Source organism: Scylla paramamosain, chromosome 19, assembly GCF_035594125.1.
Source record: "Scylla paramamosain isolate STU-SP2022 chromosome 19, ASM3559412v1, whole genome shotgun sequence".
NCBI lineage: Eukaryota > Metazoa > Arthropoda > Malacostraca > Decapoda > Portunidae > Scylla > Scylla paramamosain.
This window is the reverse complement of record NC_087169.1, coordinates 12,896,142-12,918,641: the sequence shown is the minus strand read 5'-3', so window position 1 is coordinate 12,918,641 and position 22,500 is coordinate 12,896,142. Positions and strand designations below refer to the sequence as shown.

At 41.6% G+C, this 22,500-nt stretch overlaps 2 protein-coding genes across 2 annotated transcripts in view; one reads left to right on the top strand and one right to left on the bottom strand.

Annotated features, from left to right (window-relative positions):
• LOC135109658 (uncharacterized) overlaps window positions 1-22,500 on the bottom strand; it is a 29,698-nt gene that overhangs the window by 1,339 nt on the left and 5,859 nt on the right. The window contains exons 2-3 of the mRNA XM_064021177.1: window positions 3,850-3,960; window positions 1,019-1,064 (exon numbers count right to left, since the gene is read on the bottom strand). Coding sequence (XP_063877247.1) covers window positions 1,019-1,064; window positions 3,850-3,960 — 157 coding nt within the window. The remainder of the gene's footprint in view (window positions 1-1,018; window positions 1,065-3,849; window positions 3,961-22,500) is intronic.
• The window catches only part of LOC135109655 (WASH complex subunit 3-like), a 52,536-nt gene continuing 41,211 nt past the window's right edge, over window positions 11,176-22,500 (top strand). Inside the window, exon 1 of the mRNA XM_064021171.1 lies at window positions 11,176-11,317. The gene's annotated coding sequence lies outside the window, so the exon portion shown is untranslated. The remainder of the gene's footprint in view (window positions 11,318-22,500) is intronic.

Genomic DNA, 22,500 nt, shown 5'->3' with positions numbered 1-22,500 from the left:
TGTTCCCATCACGTGGACATGAGTGGAGTCAGCGCGGCCTTGGAATGGTGGTGAATAGCTAGCCGTGGGTGAACAAGTGTGCGGTGAGCTGCTGTAGGACAAAGGTTAGGAGGGACACTCAGGTGTTGCACTTAGCGTTTTCTGGTTAATTAATGTGTTGCTAGATAGATAGATTGAAAGAGAGAGGGGGAGAGGAGAGAGAGAGAGAGAGAGAGAGAGAGAGAGAGAGAGAGAGAGAGAGAGAGAGAGAGAGAGAGAGAGAGAAAGGGTATGGGGCGTGGAAGACAGACAAAAAAATCTATTAAATATGTAAAGAAAAAATCAGTTATATATATTCACTGAGAAGAGTGATCAATAAGAGGATACCTGATAATTTCTCCTCCTCCTCCTCCTTCTCCTAGTTATGTTAACTGAATATTTAGGCCAGCTGATTTTGAACAGAATATACTGTACTTAAAATACCGAAGAAAAAAAAATCCACTCGTTTCTACAGACATTTCTGCAGCTCGTGTGGTTGCCTCCATTTGGTGTGCTTGTTTATTTACTTAATATTGGCTTATTATTCTGTACTCAACAGTTTAAGATTATATTCAGTGGAGTTCTGTGCGTGATATACAATAGCGTGGATGTTCTTTCTCTCTCTCTCTCTCTCTCTCTCTCTCTCTCTCTCTCTCTCTCTCTCTCTCTCTCTCTCTCTCTCTCTCTCTCTCTCTCTCTCTCTAAACAAGAAATTATTTTTACTATTACCAGTAAAAGATTTTATTGTCATTTTCATCACCTGAAATAAATTACTCACACTACCTTCACTTTCTTATTACGTGAGTCATATGGGTTTCCCTGAGACGCCTAAGTCCACCTTGCTTTTCCTCTGCTACTTCCTGAGACATATTCTACAGCTGTTCTCATCACCTGAGGCGCATCCCATCCTAATGCAAAGTACAGCCCCAATTCCAGTGTGTAATCTCTTGAGTCACACCTAGTCACCTTAAAGTATTACCTGCTGGTTGCGCACACTCACCAGGGTGTCACCAGGAGGCAGCACCGTCTCACTGCGTTTCCCGAAGCTTGAAAAAAAAAAGAAAGTGGGTTTTAGTACAGAAATTAGCTCGAGTGTTAGTTAATATGCATGAGTGTTGTTTGGATATTATTGTAGATTTTTTTTTTTTGTGTGTGTTTACTGTTGGTTCGTTTTTTTTTTTTTTTATATATATATTTTCTTGTGGTAGTGTCAAGTTTGTGCCTCACTGCTTTAGATTAATGAGTTGTTACAACGAGCAGCAAATTGATGGCAACCAGTCTGGCAAGCTTAACTCATCATCTTGTATGTGTGTGTGTGTGTGTGTGTGTGTGTGTGTGTGTGTGCGTGTGTGTGTCAGAAGGTCCAGTAAGTGTGGATTATCACCGTGTCGTTACGACATTACTTCTTTTGTGTGTCTGGGCCGAGTGTGTGTCGAGGCGCACTGAGCCGCTGGGTGGGTGGAGCTTGGGGAACATTGTGCATAAGTATGTACTTATGATGGTTATACTTATGATGGTTAATAATAAGTAACGAACGTTTGCCACTGGTATGGCTAAGGAAAGGAATGCAGAGTGAGGGAGAGAGGGAGAGTTCCTCCTCCCCTCCTCCCCCGGGAAGGAAACACACCAGGGACAGGGTGTGGACAAGGAAGGCCGCTGGGGAGGAGTACAGACTTCATCCGGGCCAAGGGGAGTGTTTGTGTTTCATTATTAGTGGATCTCCCTCGCCACCGTCCTCGCCGCCAGGCGCTCCCCGGCAGCCGGGTCCTGTAGGGGGCATGGTGCCATACCGCATCCTCTGCTGGTCACAGAGTCTTTCTTTGAAGAGGGATTTCCTGCTGGAGTGTAGCTTTGCCGGTATTTTGTTGGCAGAATGCAATAATACTATATATATATATATATATATATATATATATATATATATATATATATATATATATATATATATATATATATATATATATATATATATATATATATATATATATATATATATATAGCTATTACTTGTGAACACTAAAATGCCACATTACTCTCCCCCGGACTGGCCGCTATCGACTGGATCCAAGTCAGTTTATGCTGTGATGCTCCGGGATTTAAAGGACACTTGGGCTTTCTTGACTCGGGTTATAAATGTCCTCAGGCGGGCCGCAAGTTGCCGGTGATGGAGTATGGCAGGCTGAATTAGGAGTAACTTGTGAGTTGCTAAATACATCACGACACGCAGGGACCAGGTGCAGGCGCCCCTCATCGTGACTTACTCGCTTCTTTTGTCCTCACTGCGAGCTACTGAAGCTAGGAAAGCAGATATTCATACGAAGAACTAATTTTTTCATATAAGTGACATCCCTTATAATTTAAATACTACACGTGAATAAAACAATATTCACAAGAAGCGCGTCCCTTCATCATGCTAAGTGTTGTTCTTCGTTTGGGTAGATTCCTTCGTTTTCCCGTTAATCTAAATATTTATGAGCTGAAAACATTTAAGCAAATAGTTCTGTAATGCCTGTTTATTTTCTCCGGGAAGCAATCTCTCTCTCTCTCTCTCTCTCTCTCTCTCTCTCTCTCTCTCTCTCTCTCTCTCTCTCTCTCTCTCTCTCTCTCTCTCTCTCTCTCTCTCTCTCTAGAAGTTCTCAGGCTCCACAACATCTCAGGGACAGAAAGCTTTAACCACGATTTACTAACTAACTTTACTGCCATTTTTCACCCTTCACTCAGACAAAGGACATCCGTACACCCCTCCCATCGCTCTCCCCTCATCCCTTCACCCCTCACCCATTATATCTCCATCCCTTTCATCCCACATCCCCACTCCCTCCCATCCCTACTGACAACTTGTGGAACCTAACCTCCCCCACTTCCTCTCTCCCCAACAACTGCAACACTGAAACCCAAGAAACAGACATTTATTATTTTTCTTTTTACATTTGCAAATTCTCGCACATTTTTTTTTTCACAGGAGTCACTATTCCCTTTCTTTTAACTATATATGTTTTCGCTATATATTTTTTCTCCATCGTTCTTTAAATTCTCGGGGATCGTGGACGCTGTGTTTAGATAAGTGAGTGTCTTGGATCATGGTGCATTTAGACTTTAAGGAGCTGAGTGTTGCGATATAGAGCGTGCTTAACGTGCTTGTGGAGGTCAGCGGAGGCGTGTGTCAGGGTCTCAGCACCAATAGAAGCATGAGGGAGATCTTGGTGTGTCCTGATAGCGGCGGTCAAGAGAGGGGTCGAGCATAAGAAACAGAATGACAAGGGGTGAGACAGGGACGGGCGGGAGGTCACCTTATCTAAACTCGGTGCTTCCCTTATCAGTCAGGGTTAGCATATGCACTCATACACTCACACGTACGCACTACCAGAAAGGGTGCAGTGCAGTCTCACCTTCTTAGTGCCGGTGACGTTAATGCGCTAAGCTGTCTTCTTATTTTACACTCTTTAAATCGTGCACAGGAATGAAGCTAATGACACACAGGCAGGCAAGGGAGCAGGCAGGGAGGCAAAATCTTTATCTTAATTTTTCAGACAAGCCGGGAGGACGAAGCATATTCGGTAATTAATAGTATATGTAATTAGTGCGAAACTCTTGCTGTAACTACGTAAACTGTCCTTTGGGAAATAAATACGCCAATGAATACATTACTCTTAGCAAAACATACAGCTTATCGTCGACAAATAATAAAAATTGCCAGGGAAAAGGGCACAAAATGACAATAAAACGTAATCGGAGGGGGGTTGTATGAAGAATGGCGACAAGCGGTGGTGGTGGTGGTGGTGGTGGTGGTAATGGTGGTGATGGTGGTGGGGGGGCAGCGGCAAGACTCACCGCGGTCTGGTCATGTGTGAGTATATTTTGCCAAGCTCCTGCAACTGTAGGAACTTTAGGGTTTTCTCCAATGCTTGAATATGTGAGGCGGGTCCCGGGGCCGAGCGGGTGCTGAGAGGGAGGAAGAGAAGAGACAGGGTGAGTGTATTGGAACATTTGAACATTGAACATTTAAACATTTGAACATTTATTTATACCCATTACATAATAGTATATGTATATATATGTATATTACATAAATGAGTGAATTAACAGCCAGCCTTTTTTTAGGCGTTACCTTTTCAGGCAAAACTTAAACTGTATTTGATAGAAGACACTAATTAAAAAAGCTAAACACCCTAAATAAAATTTTACTAATACATAAGCGAGAGAGAGAAAAAAAATTACATATATTAAATCTAGGTACATATTACATATCTGTACATGGAAAGGGGTTTGTAGTGGGGTACAAGAATGTGCATTATAAACAAGAAAAAAAGAAAATGGAAATATTAATGAAAATGTTAAGATATGCATAAGAAGAATATCTAAGAAAATTATACAAAAGAAAGAATCAATAGTGAGTATAAAGTAACAATAGCGTACATAGATTTAGATTATGATAAACAAGAAATAATTACGACGTGGTTGGTCACAATAACGTGTATCATGTAGAGAGAGAGAGAGAGAGAGAGAGAGAGAGAGAGAGAGAGAGAGAGAGAGAGAGAGAGAGAGAGAGAGAGAGAGAGAGAGAATACAGATAGACATACGGGTCTGACATATTAGAAATAGGATAGATATACATTCATACACACGTACACTTATATACATACATACATACGCATACGCACATACATACATGCAAACATACATACATTCCACTAGACATATGCATCCATACATGTATGTGTATATACATAACCCATACATATGCATACCAATATATATATATACAGTAGATTCACCTCAAAATCAGGAGTTGTAATAACCATATGATTACTCGTGAAATCAAGTGTAATCGCTAGTAGTAGTAGAAGTAATAGCAGCAGTAGTAGTAGTAGTAGTAGTAGTAGTAGTAGTAGTAGTAGTAGTAGTAGTAGTAGTAGTAGTAGTAGTAAAAGTAGTAGTAGTAGTAGTTATTGTTGTTGTTGTTTTAGTAGTAGAAGTGGCAACAGCAGCAGCAGCAACAGTTGTGGAATTAGTAGTAGTAGTGGTGGGGCAGTACTGAGGTGTTTCTTTCCACTCAGTCACGGGACTTGTGAGTGTTTTGTCTGCACAGCGGCATGAGGAAGGCTGCTTTGGCCACTGGCTGCGGATCTTTTACCTCTACCTTCTTGAAGATGAGAATGTAAGACTGGACATCGCCGGTGAGAGCAGGAGAAAAAGAGAGTGAATGTCCAGGGAGAGAGAAAGGAAAGAGAGAAAAAGAACATGGGAAACAAACGGAACTTGGCGTATAATGAAGAAAAAGGAGAAGGGAGACATTGAAGAAACTTTTCTCTTACGTCCTTCCTTCTCAACTTTATATCGAACTGTGAAGGATATAAACAAAATAATAAAGATAAGCGGATTAGTTATTATAAGAATTCCGCATAGTGAGGGGCAAACTTAGGCCTCGTAATATAACACTTATGGCAGTCGTAATATCGCTGAAACAGACTTGCGAGCAGGGAGTTACTAGCTTACGTTATTTAGGCGGAAGATTACCTGTCAGGAGCTTGCATCTCAATTGTGTGTGTGTTCTTGTAGTAGTAGTAGTAGTAGTAGTTGTTGTTGTAGAAGTAGTAGTAGTAGTAGTAGTAGTAGTAGTAGTAGTAGTAGTAGTAGTAGTAGTTGTAGTAAGGAGGAAGAGGAGAAGAAGGAGTAAGGAAATTAAGAACTGAACTTGAAAATACGAGAAAATTAAGAATTCCCCATCTCTTTCTTACTTTCCCCCTCTCCTCCCCCTCTCTTTTCTTTCCCTGCTGCCCTCCTTCCCCTTTTCTTTCTCTGCTCTTATCGGCTTATCCTCTCCTTCCAGTCTTCATCATGTTCCTTCCTCTCTTTCTTCTCTATCTTTCTCTGCCCACTTTTCTTCCCGTTCACAAAAGAGAGAGAGAGAGAGAGAGAGAGAGAGAGAGAGAGAGAGAGAGAGAGAGAGAGAGAGAGAGAGAGAGAGAGAGAGAGAGAGAGAGATGGGAGGGGGTACTGGACATAGTTACTCGTGTTTAGATAACTAACGTGCCTATGTTATATTGAACAAGGTCAGATCATACGTGATATATGTTAGTTTATTACGCTCAACCCTTAGATCAAGAAGTTATAATTGAACCGTGATGTATGTACGCTTCACGCTTCTATTGGTGGTTCGTCTGAGAGATGCACGTGTGTGAGTCTATTCCACACACCAGAGAAGATTTAACTATGTGTGTGTCTGTGAATGTGTGTGTGTGTGTGTGTGTGTGTGTGTGTGTGTGTGTGTGTGTGGAGCGATTTTCTGTATGCGGAGCGCTTTATATCAGTCCCCGCCCTAAGTTGCATGTAAGCTCTTCTTTGCTCTCCTTTTTCTTTTAATAACTCCACTTCCTTCATTGGTCCGCTTTACCCCTCCACGCAAAGTTTGTTATGAGTTCCCGTGTCCGCCAACGCAACCCCGCGCCCTGAACACTTGTGAGCCGGGGCAATTCTTGTCCCTCAGCGCGGTGTGGTTCTCTTTGTCCGCCTGCCTGTCTGTCTGTTAGCAATGCCCCACATCACCTCTATTTTTAGGCTAACTGTTCTTCTGATCTTGCTTGCATGCGTCCCCTCATCTATGACTTGCTTTCTTTCAAGAGGGAGGTTTCAAGACACTTCTCCAATTTCAATTAATCCTTTTGGCACCTCAGTGTGTGTGTGTGTGTGTGTGTGTGTGTGTGTGTGTGTGTGTGTGTGTGTGTGTGTGTGTGTGTGTGTGTGTGTGTGTGTGTGTGTGTGTGTGTTTCAAAGTTTTTGTAGCCCTTGACCATTGTCCCTCTGACGTAAAAAAAAAAAAAAGAAAAAAAGGTATGATGTGGAAATAAAATCAATGTGGAATAATATAGACGAAAAGTATATCCCAAACATACTTACTCTTTCAAAGTGTTTTAACAATTATGACTGTTTATAAACGCGCTGCACGTGTATAAGATTTATGAGATTCATGACATTCTTCATCACTCCAGTATTGATACCGTCCCCCCCCCTCAGACATTTACAATTATTCCTTTATATTTGTCAACACTTTCTCCGCAATGGCAGGACAAAAGCAGCATGATAATCTTTTTTTTTTTTTTTTTACAGCGCGGGATGAGTCAACTTGAGAGATAAGTGCTGTTTTCCTCACACTCATTATCACTCATTATCGCACACACACAACACCATTTTTCCTACCTCACACCTGACACCTGCCGCACCTACTACACAGCACCCATCTCCTGTGATCCCACGCCCATTCTCTCCCACCCCCTTCCTCCCAATCCACGGTGCAGCATCCGCTCACCTCATCTTGTACTGCAACGCCCACTTCATCCCGCTCTTCTTCTTTTTTTTTTTTTTTCCGCTCCCCGGCAATTAACTTGCGTGTGGTGACGAGTTGGTGAGCTTAGCGGCTCGTGTACTGAGGCAGGGGACTATCTGGTGTTGGTGAATGCGTGGTGATAAGGCGGAGCGGTGGCAGCTTTTTTTTTTTTTTTTTTTTTTTTAGTAATGACTCAGAAGTATATAATGATCTCCTCCTCCTCCTCCTCCTCCTCCTCCTCCTCCTCCTCCTCCTTCTCCTCCTCCTTCTCCTATTGATACTACTGATACTACTATTACTACTACTACTATGATTATTACTACTACATTTTTTTAGTAGCTCCTTTTACCACACGCGATGTTCCTTTAGAAAGTATGAAAAATAAAAGCTATCTAATAAAGAAAAAAATAATAGGAACTCTACTAATGAATAAAACAATCAATAAATCACATTAATGTTCTATCACTGTAACAACTCAAACCAAAACACCGAAGACGTAAAAGAACAAGAAGAATAAATATGTGTATATAAACGGTAAATAACATGACGATTAATTAAGGAGAGAGTCTTATACGCAGTTACACCCATTAATTAGAAGAAAAAGAGGGTAACAACTGTAACAACTCAAACCAAACACTGAGATTTCCCAACTCACCGAACGCGTAAAGAGGAAAGAGAACAAATCTATATATATGAAAGGTAAATAACATAACGATTTATTAGGAGGGAACATTGTACGCAATTATACCTATTAATGAGGAGGAAAAGGGTGAGCGGAAGGAAGGGGAGACAGTGATGGTATGGAGTGTCGCAACGGGGAGTAATAACGCAAGATAATGGCGGTCACTGGCGGCGTACAGTTACCGCTTCGCCCCCATCTGTCATTCCCTTCCCAGACATTACTACATCAGCGTCGCTCCTGCCCGTCTTCCCTCCACCTGACCCTCTGGACCTAGCGAATTGGCCTCATTGTGTGCCGTGCGGGGAGGAGGTGCCCGTCTATCTGTCTATCTGCATTTCAGTCTGCCTGTCTATCTGTCTTGGTTTGCGTGTCTGTTATCTTTTCTCTCTCTTCGCACCTCGTTGTTTTCCTGCTCTCTTCTCTTTTCTTCTGTCTATCTGTCTATCTGTCTGTATGTCTATCTCGGTTTGCATGTGTCTGTGTTAGCTTTTCTCTTTGCTCCTTTCCTCTCATATCATTGTTTTCCGTCTTTCTTTATTATTCGCTTCTTTTCTGTCTATCCGTCTGTCTGTCTGTCTATCTTGGTTCGCTTTTCTCTTGGCTCCCTTTCTCTCTCATATGGTTGCTTTCCTTCTCTCCTCTCCTCTCTTCTTGTTTTCTATTCCCTTCTCTTTCCTTATCTTTCTCTTCTCTTCTCTTCTCTTGTCTCCTTTTTGTAATTAAAGGGAGTGAAGGAGAACGTTCCTCTATCTATCTACCTGTCTGTTTTTGCCTGTTTGTCTGTCTGTTTACGGGTGTGTGTCTGTTCCTACTATCTTCCTTTCTCATGCCTTTCTTTTAATTATCCTTTTTGAAGTCTCCTCTCTCCTCTCCTCTTCTCCTTCCCTTTCCTCTTATCTACTCTGCCCTCATTTTCCTTCCCTCTCCTCTCCTTTTCTCTCGTTTAATTTTTCCCTGCCACTTTTCTCCCTATCTGCATATTCCTCAGCGGGAGTCACACATCACCTCCTCTCCCTTTTTTTTTTCCTCTCTTTGGTCTTACCCCGCCTCTCATTCCCCATTTTTCTCACCTCTCACTTTTTTTTATTCTAGCAACGGACTTCTTTCCTCCTCTGCTTCCTCTTCCTCTCCTCCTCCTCCATTTATGCGTTTCAATCTTCCTCTTTTTCCTTGTGAAGTATTTTTTTTTTTATTTGTATTTCTCTCACCTCTCCTCCCGCGTCTTCTTAATTCCTTCCATTTATTCCCTCTCCTCGCTCGGTCACTTTATCTCTCCCTCTTTCTCTTGTGTAACAGTTCATGAATGTCATTAAATAGACAAACATTCCCAAGCCCACGTGTGATTCTCTCTCTCTCTCTCTCTCTCTCTCTGAATGGAAATAAAAGATTAAAAGTAATTTCACTTAACGTCTTAACATCAGAGAGTGAATGAATGTCATAATTTTTCTTCTTTTATTTGTTCTTGTCTGTTTTATTAATCTTAGACACGGAATGGCATTGAGAGAAAAAATAACTCATGTAACTTTCTGTATTTGTTATCTTTACTTATATATATATTTTTTTTTCTATCTGACATTCCTCAAACTACTTTTATTTTTTGTGGTGGGGGGCAGATGTTCTTCATTATTAATATTCACGAGAGTCTAAATTGCCTGGAGATGTTTTAATACAAATACATATTCTTAGATTTATTTGATTTCCCTTTTCTTCTTCCTTTTTTCATAAACAAATTGTGTATCCCTTCCTTTCCTTATACACGACCGCCTTAAAAAGATTGCGAAAGTATTTATTTACTTTTATTTATTTATTTTCGCACTTCAGGAGAAATCAGAAAAACTAAGCCTCATTTTTCTTATTTTCATATTAAAAACGGAAAAGTTCGGACGAATTTTCATAACACTCACGCCGTACACAGAAGAGAGACAACAATACAAGAAGTGCGTGATGTGATAGAAATAATAATAATATATACATACATTTACCAAGGCTGTCTCCCCCAGAAAGGAAGGCAGCCAAGACAAGCACACAACTTTCACATTCACACTCATTCACACCACTCTCATCCCCTTGGCCCCCCGATGGAGAAGAGAAAGTACTCCTGCCCTCATTTAACGGAGATCATTCGCACTGGCTGAACAGAAAAAAATAAAAAAATAAATAAATAAATAATAAACATCTAGAAACCAGCCAAAAATTATTTAAGCAGTTTGTTTACCAGAGTGACTATACGAAGGCCCATAATCTCTAGCTTACCTGTATTTAATCTCGACCACTTTTGACAGACTCTATTGGAATTAACTGGAATTTTCAAGGGTGTTTTCTTCATTAGTTATAGTTTAGCTGGGATTCTGCGCTATCAGTGAGAAGGAAAACACCACTGAGGGCCATAAAAACCTCATTTTTATATTAGGAAACATTATTTTTTCAACTGTTCTTCTATTTTTCACCATGCTTTATCTCTCTCTCTCTCTCTCTCTCTCTCTCTCTCTCTCTCTCTCTCTCTCTCTCTCTCTCTCTCTCTCTCTCTCTCTCACCTCTTCCCCTTGTTCCACCCTTCCACCTCTAAGCGTCTGAGAACACGGACAGAAACATTTGAGGAGGGAAATGTTTCATAACCTAAATATTTGGTCAAAAGGTCTGAGTGTAGGACTGTGTTTCCCTCTCATCGGATAAAGTGTTTCTAGAGTGTTGACTGGGTGCGGAATGGTGGGGGGAGGCCGAGAGAGAGAGAGAGAGAGAGAGAGAGAGAGAGAGAGAGAGAGAGAGAGAGAGAGAGAGAGAGAGAGAGTTAAGTGGAGGGATTGATAGACAGACAGAAAGAAAGGATTATAAGTAAACACCATAAGTTTTAAACGCGACAAAGAAACAAAACAAAAAAAATTAAGATGAGAAAGCAAAACTAATCCCTCGCATAAGTCTGCTTAAAAAGACACAAAGAGAGAGAGAGAGAGAGAGAGAGAGAGAGAGAGAGAGAGAGAGAGAGAGAGAGAGAGAGAGAGAGAGAGAGAGAGAGAGAGAGAGAGAGAGAGAGAGAGAGAGAGAGAGAGAGAGAGAGAGAGAGAGAGAGAGAGAGAGAGAGAGAGAGAGAGAGAGAGAGAGAGAGAGAGAGAGAGAGAGAGAGAGAGACTTATATATCTTCCCTTTCTTCCAGGTAACCAAACAAGATTCGCAGAACATGTGGGCGAGACTTCTTAAATTAACAGGTATTTGTGGCTTCAAGGAATACCTGAGGGAAGGCTGAGACGAAAATAAAACTCTGGGATGTGGACTACTAATGGTGACGTAATTCTGAGGTCAGTGGGTTAATTGATAGATTTTTTTTTTGAAGAGTCGTGTTTGTTCGAGTGATGATTATTTTTTTTGTGTTTTCTATGTTTTTTTTTGTTTGTTTTAAGACAGTTTTGTTAAAGCGATGATAGTTGATTTCTTTTTTTGTTTTGTTTTGTTTTGTTCTTTTCTTTCTAATTCCTGTTTGTTGAGTAACTAAAGGAGTGATGAGAGAGAGAGAGAGAGATAGTTATTTGGAAGTGATGAATTGATGATGAATGTTTATAGATCAACCTTTATTCTCTATTCCTCCTGTCTTTTTGTTATTAATTCCTTTTTGTTTATAGATCATAATTTTTCCTCTATTTTTTTCTTTTCTTTTCTTTCCAATTCCTGTGAGGGGATAGTTATCTGAAAATGACGGAGTGATTATTATTTTATCCTCTGTTTCCTTTTCTTTTCTTTTCTTTCCAATTCCCGTTTGTTGTCTGGTAAAGAAAGTGAAGAGAGAATAGTTTCTTTAAAGTGATGGAATGAAGGTGGCTCATCATTTTCTCTAATTCTTGCGTGTTGTCTGGCTGAGAGAAAGAAAGCCAGAGTGAAAGGAAAGTTACAAGTTGTTACGAGAAAGTGACAGATTGAAGAGTACTTGAAAGTAGCGAGTGTAAAGACAAATGGAGAAAGTGACTCATTCTCTTAATCAGAAAGGAGTGGTGAGTAAGGCGCTTCCCAAACACTCATGAGTAAGTGGTGACGTGTTACTCAGATAGGTAAACAAGAACAAGAGAACAGATGAACAGGTAGAGTGGCAGGTTCTCGTGTTTATCATAATGTTCTGGGTTCACGAGTGTCATTGCCCTTCTTGTCCCCCATACCGTGATTCCTCCTCCTCCTCCTCCTCCTCCTCCTCCTCCTCCTCCTCCTCCTCCTCCCCCTCCTCTTCCCTCCACCCTCTTTCATCAGTTATCACCCTATTTGTTCTCTCCCTCCGTCAACCTAACGATCTTAAATCTGGGTCCTAACGAGAAGCCATTTGAGTAAGGGAGGAACAAGGGGAGCTGTAGTTACAACCCCCCTCCCCTCTCTCTCTCTCTCTCTCTCTCTCTCTCTCTCTCTCTCTCTCTCTCTCTCTCTCTCTCTCTCTCTCTCTCTCTCATCCATACACTTGGCTAATAGTTCTACAGTATTAGTATTAATTGTGGTGGCGATGGTTGTGGTAGTGGTGGTAGTGTGATGGTGGTGGTGGTGGTGGTGGTGATGGTGGTGATGATGCATTCTCTCCTGTTACCACACCTGACTGACTACACACTCTCTCTCTCTCTCTCTCTCTCTCTCTCTCTCTCTCTCTCTCTCTCTCTCTCTCTCTCTCTCTCTCTCTCTCTCTCTCTCTCTCTCTCTCTCTCCACACCAACACACATATATATTTTGTTTCCATTCTCTTCCTCCCACTTGTCTCTGTGTTCATATGACATCCATTCCACTTCCTGCCTTTTCTGTTTTTCCTTTTTTTCCCTACAAGGATATCGCCTACGTGTAACCTTGACCGATCGGCGAGAGTGGGTCCTTTTAGTGAAGGCCAGAAGCCCCGAAGACCCCGAGGCAAGTGAAGCAGTCTTCCTCTCTCATTTTCTGGTATCTCTTTGTAAGGGCGACATGACTTTATCAATGAGAGTGGCATTAATTACATACTTTTTAGCGAGGGGGAGGCAACGGAGCATTGTAAAGAAAGCAAGACAGAAAGCGGTTCAGTTTATGCTACCAAAAGATTCGCTCAGGATTTGTTGAAGGACTCGTTCGGGATAGCCAAGTCCCCGAGGCGGCCGTAACTGTAGCCACGCCCCAAAAGTTGCATCAGTAATCGAGTGAGGGAAGGAAAAGTGCTTGACGACAGCTGGAAAGTTTCGTATAATATTCGTATAAACGTGGACTCGAAAAACGAACCATATGCACATGCTGGAAGAAAAAAATAAAATATACCCATGATTGTCTTGGACAGGTCAGGTGGTGGTGGGGAGGTGGTGGCGGTGGTGGTGGTGGTGAGGGTTCCAGCACGCGACAAGCTCCTTATTGGATGTTCTGTTTTGCATCTGACCTTAAGTTTTTTTTACTCTATCACTTGCCTCTTCACCCTCAGCTTCCTCTCCAGTGCGCTTGGCTGAATTTCGTAAGCGATACGAGTTATTAGCAATGATGATTATGATGATGACGATGATGATGACAGTTAGGCCAGGCCCGTTTTTACGGATTCCGTCTCCGTTCACCGTCCAACAATGACGTCACATAAACGGAGCCCGTACTGAACGAAGGAGTTCACCGCTGCCTCCGTATCCATTGATTGTCAGCATGGCCACACAGAGGAGACCTCCTCGACAAGGAATTTGTATACTTCTTGCCACCTTGCTGCTCGCAGCTGACGAAAGCCAGTGAGGTGGAAAAGAGTATCATTTATTGCAGAGTAAAGAAATATAACTAACTACACGCTAGTGACTCCTACAAGGCACGGTGAAGGCGGTAGAGCAATGCACTGTGTAGTGAAGAGGGAGGCTATAATGGTATTTTCTGGTTGTCTGATTATCAGTTATTAATACATTGTCATTACCATAGCTGCTGAGTGAGACTTGTTGCGTTCCTACAGTTTGTTGAGCTGAAACCTGTCCAGTCCATCCATGTGCTTGTGTTTTACATGCTTTGCGGTGTTGCCGCACCTCTCGCTGGGAGCCCAGTCACTCCTCTCTTCCACGAATAATGTAAAAATTTTTAATTTACGATATAGCATTGTTACATTACAAAGCTGTAATTCAATAACGTTTTGTCATGTACTTGAGTATCGTACCTAGAACATTAAAAAATATCAGTACTTACAACACTGTGCCCGTCTGTCTCTCTGTACAAAGTTGAACTCTGTTCATCTCTTCCGCTCGACGGCGTCCGTTCAAGCGGAAGCAGAAACTACAGTTGCTCGAACGGAAACGGTGGTGACGTCATTGTTGGACGGTGTAAAGAGACGGAATCCGTAAAAACGGACTATTGTAAACCTGGCCTTAATCTTAAGGCCCGTATTCTGAAACGCTCTGCTCCCTCACCACGACTGTTTTCAAAGGCCACATAGATAATTAGCCGGGTTCTCAAGAGTGTTTTCATGTTAATAATGTAGAAATTTCGTTAATCTGTCACTAGAACCATAAAAACACACTTAAAAATCTGTGCAATTTCAACTAGAATCTTTGAAATGTGGTGGAGGTGCGGCGCAGATGTGTTTCAGAACATGGTCGTAAATCTTAAACATCCGAATGAAAGCATGGCCTCTATTATCAACTCATTCCCCGAAGAGTCTTAGCGAGTAGGAAATCCAATCACTTCTTCAATTATTCGTGCAGGTGATTGTTTCCTGCAGACTGTGGGTGGCAGGGAAGAGGTGGACTTGATAATGTGACACGAGATGCCTTTCACATAGCGTCATAATTACAGCGAATATGAGAAATTAACCATCTTTGCGGTCCTCAGTAGAAAGTACCCTGGTATCTTTTGTAGACCGTGAGTAGAAGAGAATACTTGATAAATAATGTAAGATGAGATTAATTTCACATAACATCATAATTACAGTGAATATGAGAAATTAACTATCTTTGCAGTCTTCAGTAGAAAATATCCTGGTATCTTACGCGTTACCCCTCCCTTTAAATCATTCACATACACAGCTTACAGGAAGAGACCTCCCTAGAGCACCCTAGCTGAAAGGCTCATCAATGTAAAGGTTGATTACTCGGCTGGGGAAGAGAGAGAGAGAGAGAGAGAGAGAGAGAGAGAGAGAGAGAGAGAGAGAGAGAGAGAGAGAGAGAGAGAGAGAGAGAGAGAGAGAGAGAGAGAGAGATTAGTTGTAGTAGCAGCAGCAGCAGCAGTAGTAGTAGTAGTAGTAGTAGTAGTAGCAGCAGTAGTAGTAGTAGTAGTAGTAGTAGTAGTAGTAGTAGTAGTAGTAGTATATCACTTTTATCTTTATTATCACTGCCTAGACATGAATAATAATAATAATAATAATAATAATAATAATAATAATAATAATAATAATAATAATAATAATAATAATAAGGTGGGTAACTCTTTCAATCCCTTTCGTGACATAGCCAAGTGGCAGTGCACAGAGGAAGAGACAGAGGCGCGGCGAGAGGATAGAGAGGCTGAAGGGCACAGTAATGCATTGCGGTCTTTGGTTAAGGTTTCGTAACTTTAAGGGAGCAACACTTTCTTGTGTCAGCACTGCGGAAAGTTGCTAATACGGCCTGCGATTAGGGGCGTGAGGGAGGGACGGAGGGAAGGATGGTGGCTGTGCGTGGGAGAGCTGTTGTGTGGAGAGGAGGCGTGGAAGGAGGGGAACAAAGGAGAAGGAGAAAAGAAGGAGGTGAAGGAAAGAGTGGAGGTAATCGGGAGGGAATGAACGGAGAGGGGAGGAAACGGAGGAGGAAGGAGGAGGATAGAGGTAAAGGAACAAAAAGGATGTGAACTTTCATGACATTTATCCTACATATATATATATCTATTTATATATATATATATATATATATATATATATATATATATATATATATATATATATATATATATATATATATATATATATATATATATAATTCGTTGTGTTGTGACCTCTATTTAGGAACTAGCACATCAGTGGACCTTTTTGTTATTGTTGTTGTTGTTGTTGTTGTTGTTGTTGTTGTTATTGCCTTTGGCCAGCATCCCTCTTAATTAAAAAAAAAAAGAAAAAGACGTAGGTAAGTCTGGTTGAGGAGGAGGTGGAGGAAGGAATGTGCGAAAAGACAAAGAGGGAGAAAGAGACTGGAAAGAGTGGAGGTAATGGTGAAGGAATGAACAGAGAGAGATGGAGAAGGAAAGAGGAGGATAGAAGTAAAAAGACAAAGAGGAGGGAAAGGTAGGTAAGCATGGAAGATTTGGAGGAAGGAATAAATGAAGAGACAAAGAAGGAGGAAGTTAATGGTAATGACTCGAGGATAAATGACGCAGTGTTCTTTATTCATCCATCAAGTTTTCAACTTTTCTATAATTTCTTTTTCTTTCTCAGTGATATTCAAGTCTCGCCCAATTCTACACTGCTTATCACATTTCTTCACTTACCATCCTTAAGTCTTTCACGGAAGCTGCTCTTAAAAACACATGATCTCCAAGACCACCAATTAAAAGTTTCTGGAATACAACGCCACACCTTTCTTTTGTTTATATATGAAGGAGCTCAAGTATCTTTTTTTCTCCTTTTAACATATACTCTGTCTTTTTTAATGAGGAAACGAGGAAGAAATTGCTCTCTACATCTTACTGGGGACATGCCGAGTAGATAGGTCAATGAAGAGAGAAGGAGAGGAAGAGGGAGAGGGAGAGAGAGAAAATGGTCGTGAGAGGCCGCAGGAAGTTATATGGTGCTGGGGGAGTTGATGCACGGGAGGAATACGCAAGAGGGCGGCACTGTAAAGAAATTGTAAAAACTTTGAGGCGTGGCAGCGTATTACTGTTGAGAGAGAGAGAGAGAGAGAGAGAGAGAGAGAGAGAGAGAGAGAGAGAGAGAGAGAGAGAGAGTACTGTTTTGATGGTAGGATAGATTTCAAAATTTCGTGATTAAAAACGTGAAATTGTTAGAAATAAAGAAACGAAGATAAAAGGAAGAAAGAAAGAATGAATGAAAGAAAGAGAGGCTCATGAGTTATATACAAAGATCAGATGTGAAAATATTACATAAAGGAATTTTCTGTTTTACATTATTCGAAAATTTTATTCCTGTTCTTGTTTCTGGCTATATATATATATATATATATATATATATATATATATATATATATATATATATATATATATATATATATATATATATATATATATATATATATATATATATATATATATATACTCGTATATTACCCGTCGCCTTTTTCATGTTATTTCTTGCATTTCATTCTCACCAGAGTTTTTTTTTTTTCGTAATTTCCAGTCATCCTTATTTTTTCTCTTTACTTCTCACCTTTTTTTTGTCTTTCACATTATATTATTTCTTTTTTTATGTTTGTGTATGAGGAAGAAAATTTCTCACGGTTTCAATTATTTTTTCAGTTTGTCTTTGTCTTTGTTTCCTTTTTCTTTTGTATCTTCCTCCCTCACCTGACATCTTATTCATCTTTTCCTCACCTGTTTTCACCTTTTGACTCCCCTTCACAATACATTCGGCTCTCCCACACCCTTACTAGCTCCCCTCTCACTCCCTTCTGACTCCCTTGTGACTCCTCACTCTCCCTCATTCTATTAGGGTCAGGCAGCGCACAGATACATTTAATTATATTCATGAGGTGAGAGAAAGACGGCGGAGTATTGAAGTATTTACCCACCATCTCACTCATTCACTTTAAAACCCTCAGAGATAAACGTGAGGCAGCGCACTGTACATTAATTCTCTCATTGTCCTCACGCTTATCCTTGTTTTCCTCGCCTCTGAGTCTGCAGATTTCCACCCTCCGTGGTTTTAAGATCTTTTTTCAAGGACGCGGGACTCCCTGTGACATCCCGGCTTACTTAGTTTACGTTTTCTTTGGTGTCATTTATCACACAGCCCCACAGGAAGGATTAGCGGCTGGGCTGGTGACTCTGACGCTCTCTGTCCCTGCCTGCCTGGACTCAGACCGGGGACAGGAGACTCGTGGCTGGAAGTGCTAGCCGCTGCATTTTAACCCCTTGACTGCTGATGGAAGTTTGACACCTGTTATTTCATTTGAGTAGTACTACATGATGCTAGAGAGAGAGAGAGAGAGAGAGAGAGAGAGAGAGAGAGAGAGAGAGAGAGAGAGAGAGAGAGAGAGAGAGAGAATGAAATGCTGAAAATAAACCTTCATTATTTTACTATCTTTAAATTCTCAAAATCATTTTCTAAACTCTTTTTTTTTCTTTTTATGTTCTTGGCCTATAAATAGAGACACGTAACAATTCTTGCTGCAACTCCTCTTTGGAGGCTTAGATGACTGACCTCTTTATATCTCATGCGGAGGCTTACTTGTTCGGTCCCTGCCCGTGGTGGAGTAAAGAAATTTTTGGAGTGACTCCTTTACAGAGGCTTATGTGATTCCATAGAAAATTAGATTGTTAGGAAACATGTGAGTATTCTTCAGTCCCTCAGCGATACCTTGAAAATGACCAGATTCCGACAGAACTGAAATTCAGGTCCAGGAGATCACACCCGAGCGCTGACCACTCGGCAAACTGCTTGGTTGAACTTGAGAAGCCACAGCACTCAGAGTTAAGATTTATGACTCTTACTTCAAGTATTTCCAGAATATTATTCACACCTTACTTTTTTCATGCATAAAGAAACTCAAATTTAGTTTAATTGCTTCTCAATGTAAAAACTGCCTGTCTTTTTTAATGAGGGGAGGCGTAAAGAATTTCTTTTTTCTCTTCTTCATCCTGCCGGTAACTTGGTGAGTGAATAGGTCAATGAAGAGGAGGGAAGTAGAGGGAGGAGGATAATGGTCATGTCAATCCATTTACTTTATGTACATGGTGAGAAGAGTATATTGGACTTCTCATTACGGAAAATTGTTGTAATAAGACGATAAATAGTTATCAGGTTTAGTTGACAAATGTGTATTGTTCAGCCTTCCGGTTTAGAGCTGATGTTTTTTTTTTTTCTTGCGTCATTGCTTACCGGATGTGGCAGGTTTTGCAATGCTGTGGTGGAGTGCAAGGCTATGTGGTGGAATTGTTGGGATTGCTGCGGTAGTGTGGTGAATAGGAAAACGATGTGGTGGTTATGAGTGGGTTGTAGTTGTATGCTATTACTGTAATGGTGGTAAAGGCGATAACAGTGATGTGTACCTAACCCATTTACCTTCGTTGGCCTCCTCCATCCCCTACTCCTGTCAGCCCTCTCCTCTCCTCTCCTCTCCTTTCCTCTCCTCGCGCTCCCTTTCCACAGTCCGGTAGATCTATCTTGCAATAAATCACCAGAAATCCAAACGGCTCGAGGCCTTTCGCATTTCATCGCGGCACTTTGCAAATTACTCATCTGCCCTATTCCACATCCACTATCCACCTGTTCCTTCCTTCACATCTTCCTTTCTCCTTACCTATCCACCCACACCCTAGCTTTTTCATTGTTATCCTTGCCTGCTCCTCTCTTCACATTTCTCCACCTTGCCTGTCCAGTCTTTCTCTGTCTCTATACATACATTAACACCTGTCGTCATGTCATGTCAAGCTGCACACCTGTTGTACTTTTCCTCCTTCGCCCTCCCCAGCTGCGTGTATGTGCTGTCTGGTCCATTTGTTTACTCGTACATGGATACTGAGGGCCCAGTTCTGCTTGTGTGTTGCATGTGCCTCAGAGTCACAAGGATGAGTGTCAGATGAATGCGGTGTGATACGGAGGCGAATGAGTGCTTCGATGTAAGGTTAAGTTAGGTTAAGTTTCGATAATTTAAGTTAAGTTGTAGCAGCTTAAGTTAGGTTAAGTTAGGATAGCTTAGGCTATAGTAGGTTAGGATTCGTTATTTTATGTTAGGTTAGAGTAGGTTATATTAGGTTAAGTTGGGTGAACTCAAATTACGTTAAATTAGGTTGTCGGGTTCAAATTAGACTAGATTAGGTTAGGTAACGGCTGTTCAAAAGTGAAACTGAAAAGAGCTGCCTTGAGTTTGTGAATTTAATGTTAGGGTTAGTTGACGTTAAATTATGTTAGGTTAGGTTAGGTGATGGCTATTCAAGAGGGAGACTACTTTGTGTTGCGCTGAGCTTGTGACGCTAAGGTTAGGTTGTTAGGTTAGGTTAAGTTAGGTTAGGCTCGTAGCTGAAGTTAGTTTGGTTAGGTTACCTTAGGTTAAGTTAGGTCAGCTTAGTTTAGGTTAAGTTAGGTTAGATCAGGTTAGGATGTTAAGTTAGATCAGGTTAGCTTAGGTTAAATTGTTATGTTAGGTCAAGTCAAGTGACTTATCCAGGAGTGTGACTGTAAGGATTGTTGGCTTGAGTGTGGCGTGAGGGTGAGGTGACGTGTACAGGTATACTTATAAAGGACGCTCTGCCTGGTGAAGGAGACGAAAACAATCGGTGGAAATCAAGAATGTCAAATGAAAATGCAAAGTCGCGTGAAGGGTGACTAGGAATGATGCGTGGAGGAGAGAGGGCGAGGGTGCCGAGGGGTGACGAAGCCATCACTCATAACACGGGACGCGTCAAGAAAGGGTGAGTGCCTGCTCAAATCACTGCCCTTTCTCTCTCTCTCTCTCTCTCTCTCTCTCTCTCTCTCTCTCTCTCTCTCTCTCTCTCTCTCTCTCTCTCTCTCTCTCTCTCTCTCTCTCTCTCTCTCTCTCTCTCTCTCTTTCCTCGTCCCTTTGCCACTTTACACCTGCCTCTACCCTCTACCTCCTCCTCCCTGCCTCACCTGGTTAAGCAAATAGCCAGAGCAGTCATTGCCTCTCGCGGTCCATCTACGAGTGTTTGGTCGTGCCGAGCTGCCTTTATCTTCCCCCTTGACAATTCTAAAACCACGCAAGAGTTGAACTAAAGGACGGAGGGAAACATATGACTGACGTTTTCCTCAGCTGGGGTCTTTGTGTGTCTTCTTAATTTCTCTTATCTACGTTAACTTTTGTATCTTCACCTTTCTATTTACACCGTGCTATTTACAGTCGCAAACGTCTTACCGAACGAGGCTGTCCCCTAGTGTGTGGGTGTGTGAGTGAGTGCAAGGGTGTGTGTGTGTGTGTATGTGTGTGTGTCAGTGTGTACATGTGCGTGGGTGTACATGTGTGTGTGTGTGTAGCTCTGCCAGTTTCTCAGTATATCTTTGTCAGTGCATCGCCCTAAGCCACAGATGAGAGAACAGGTGGAGCGGCAAATAGGGTGAACTGTATAGGATCAGGTGAGCGGTTTAAGCAGGTGTGTGAGGTGACCCTACACAGACTAAGAGGATACTTACTCTCAGCACACCTATATAACTCAAAGACACCCTCTCTGGTATTGTTACTTTTCATCTACCCCCTCCTCCTCCTCCTCCTCCTCCTCCTCCTCCTCCTCCTCCTCTTCCTCGTGGATTACTACCAAAGTCGAAAAAATTGGAGGGTAGTGTTTCTATCCTTCCTTTCACACACTCTGGCAGTGGACATGTTTCTCTGCCTTAGAGTTTTATGTACGCTCGGTCTTTTTCTTTTTTCCCTCACTGGCCAAGGGGAAAAGTTTATGTGTTTGTATGTGAAGGTTTCTTTTTAGTTATTTACGACTTTTATGGACCAGCCGGCGATATTTTTGACACAGGCATTGAAATTCGCCTCTTCTCTGTACAACCTCCTCCTCCTCCTCCTCCTCCTCCTCCTCCTCCACGCCTTCGCCATACGTAAAATACAGTGGGTGGATGTGGGTGTAGCTCGTGAATGGTGGAAATGTGATAAGAGGAAAAATAAAAGGAAGAAGGGAGAAGGTAAATCGAGAAAATACAGACTTGATCACGAGAACAGATTAAAATGAAAATAATAAAAAAAAAAAGAGGGAGAGGGAGAAATATGAAAGATAAAGGAACAATTGTGCTAAAGAAATGAAAAACGTTGAGGGAGTGATAAATGAAGAAAGTTAGACAAGGAGAGAGAGAGAGAGAGAGAGAGAGAGAGAGAGAGAGAGAGAGAGAGAGAGAGAGAGAGAGAGAGAGAGAGAGAGAGAGAGAGAGAGAGAGAGTGTCTGGGTGGTTAGAAGGGAAGACTAAAGCAATAAAAAACATCTAGGGAAGACATATTTTACTACTACTGCTACTACTACTATTACTACTGCTACTACTACTACTACTACTACTACTACTACTACTACTATTACTACTACTACTACTACTACTACTACTACCACTACTACCACTACTACTACTACTACTACTACTGAAGCAAGGCAAGGATGGGGCAGCATTAGGGAGTCTCCTACAATAATAAATAGTTAGGTTATCCTCACCATTTCCCACCATCAGTGAATATTCATCTTACACTTTCTGCACCCTTAGTCTCTCGCCACACCACCTTTTCCCCTCATTACTCCTCCCTGCATCACACTCCTATACATCCCCTTACCCCATTTCTTTCCCCTCATTCCCTCATCACTCCTGTCGCTCCTCATCCCTCTCTCCTAAGCCCTCTTATGTATTTTCTTTCTCTTTTCTCTTTTATTCTCTTGCGTTGGTGAAAGT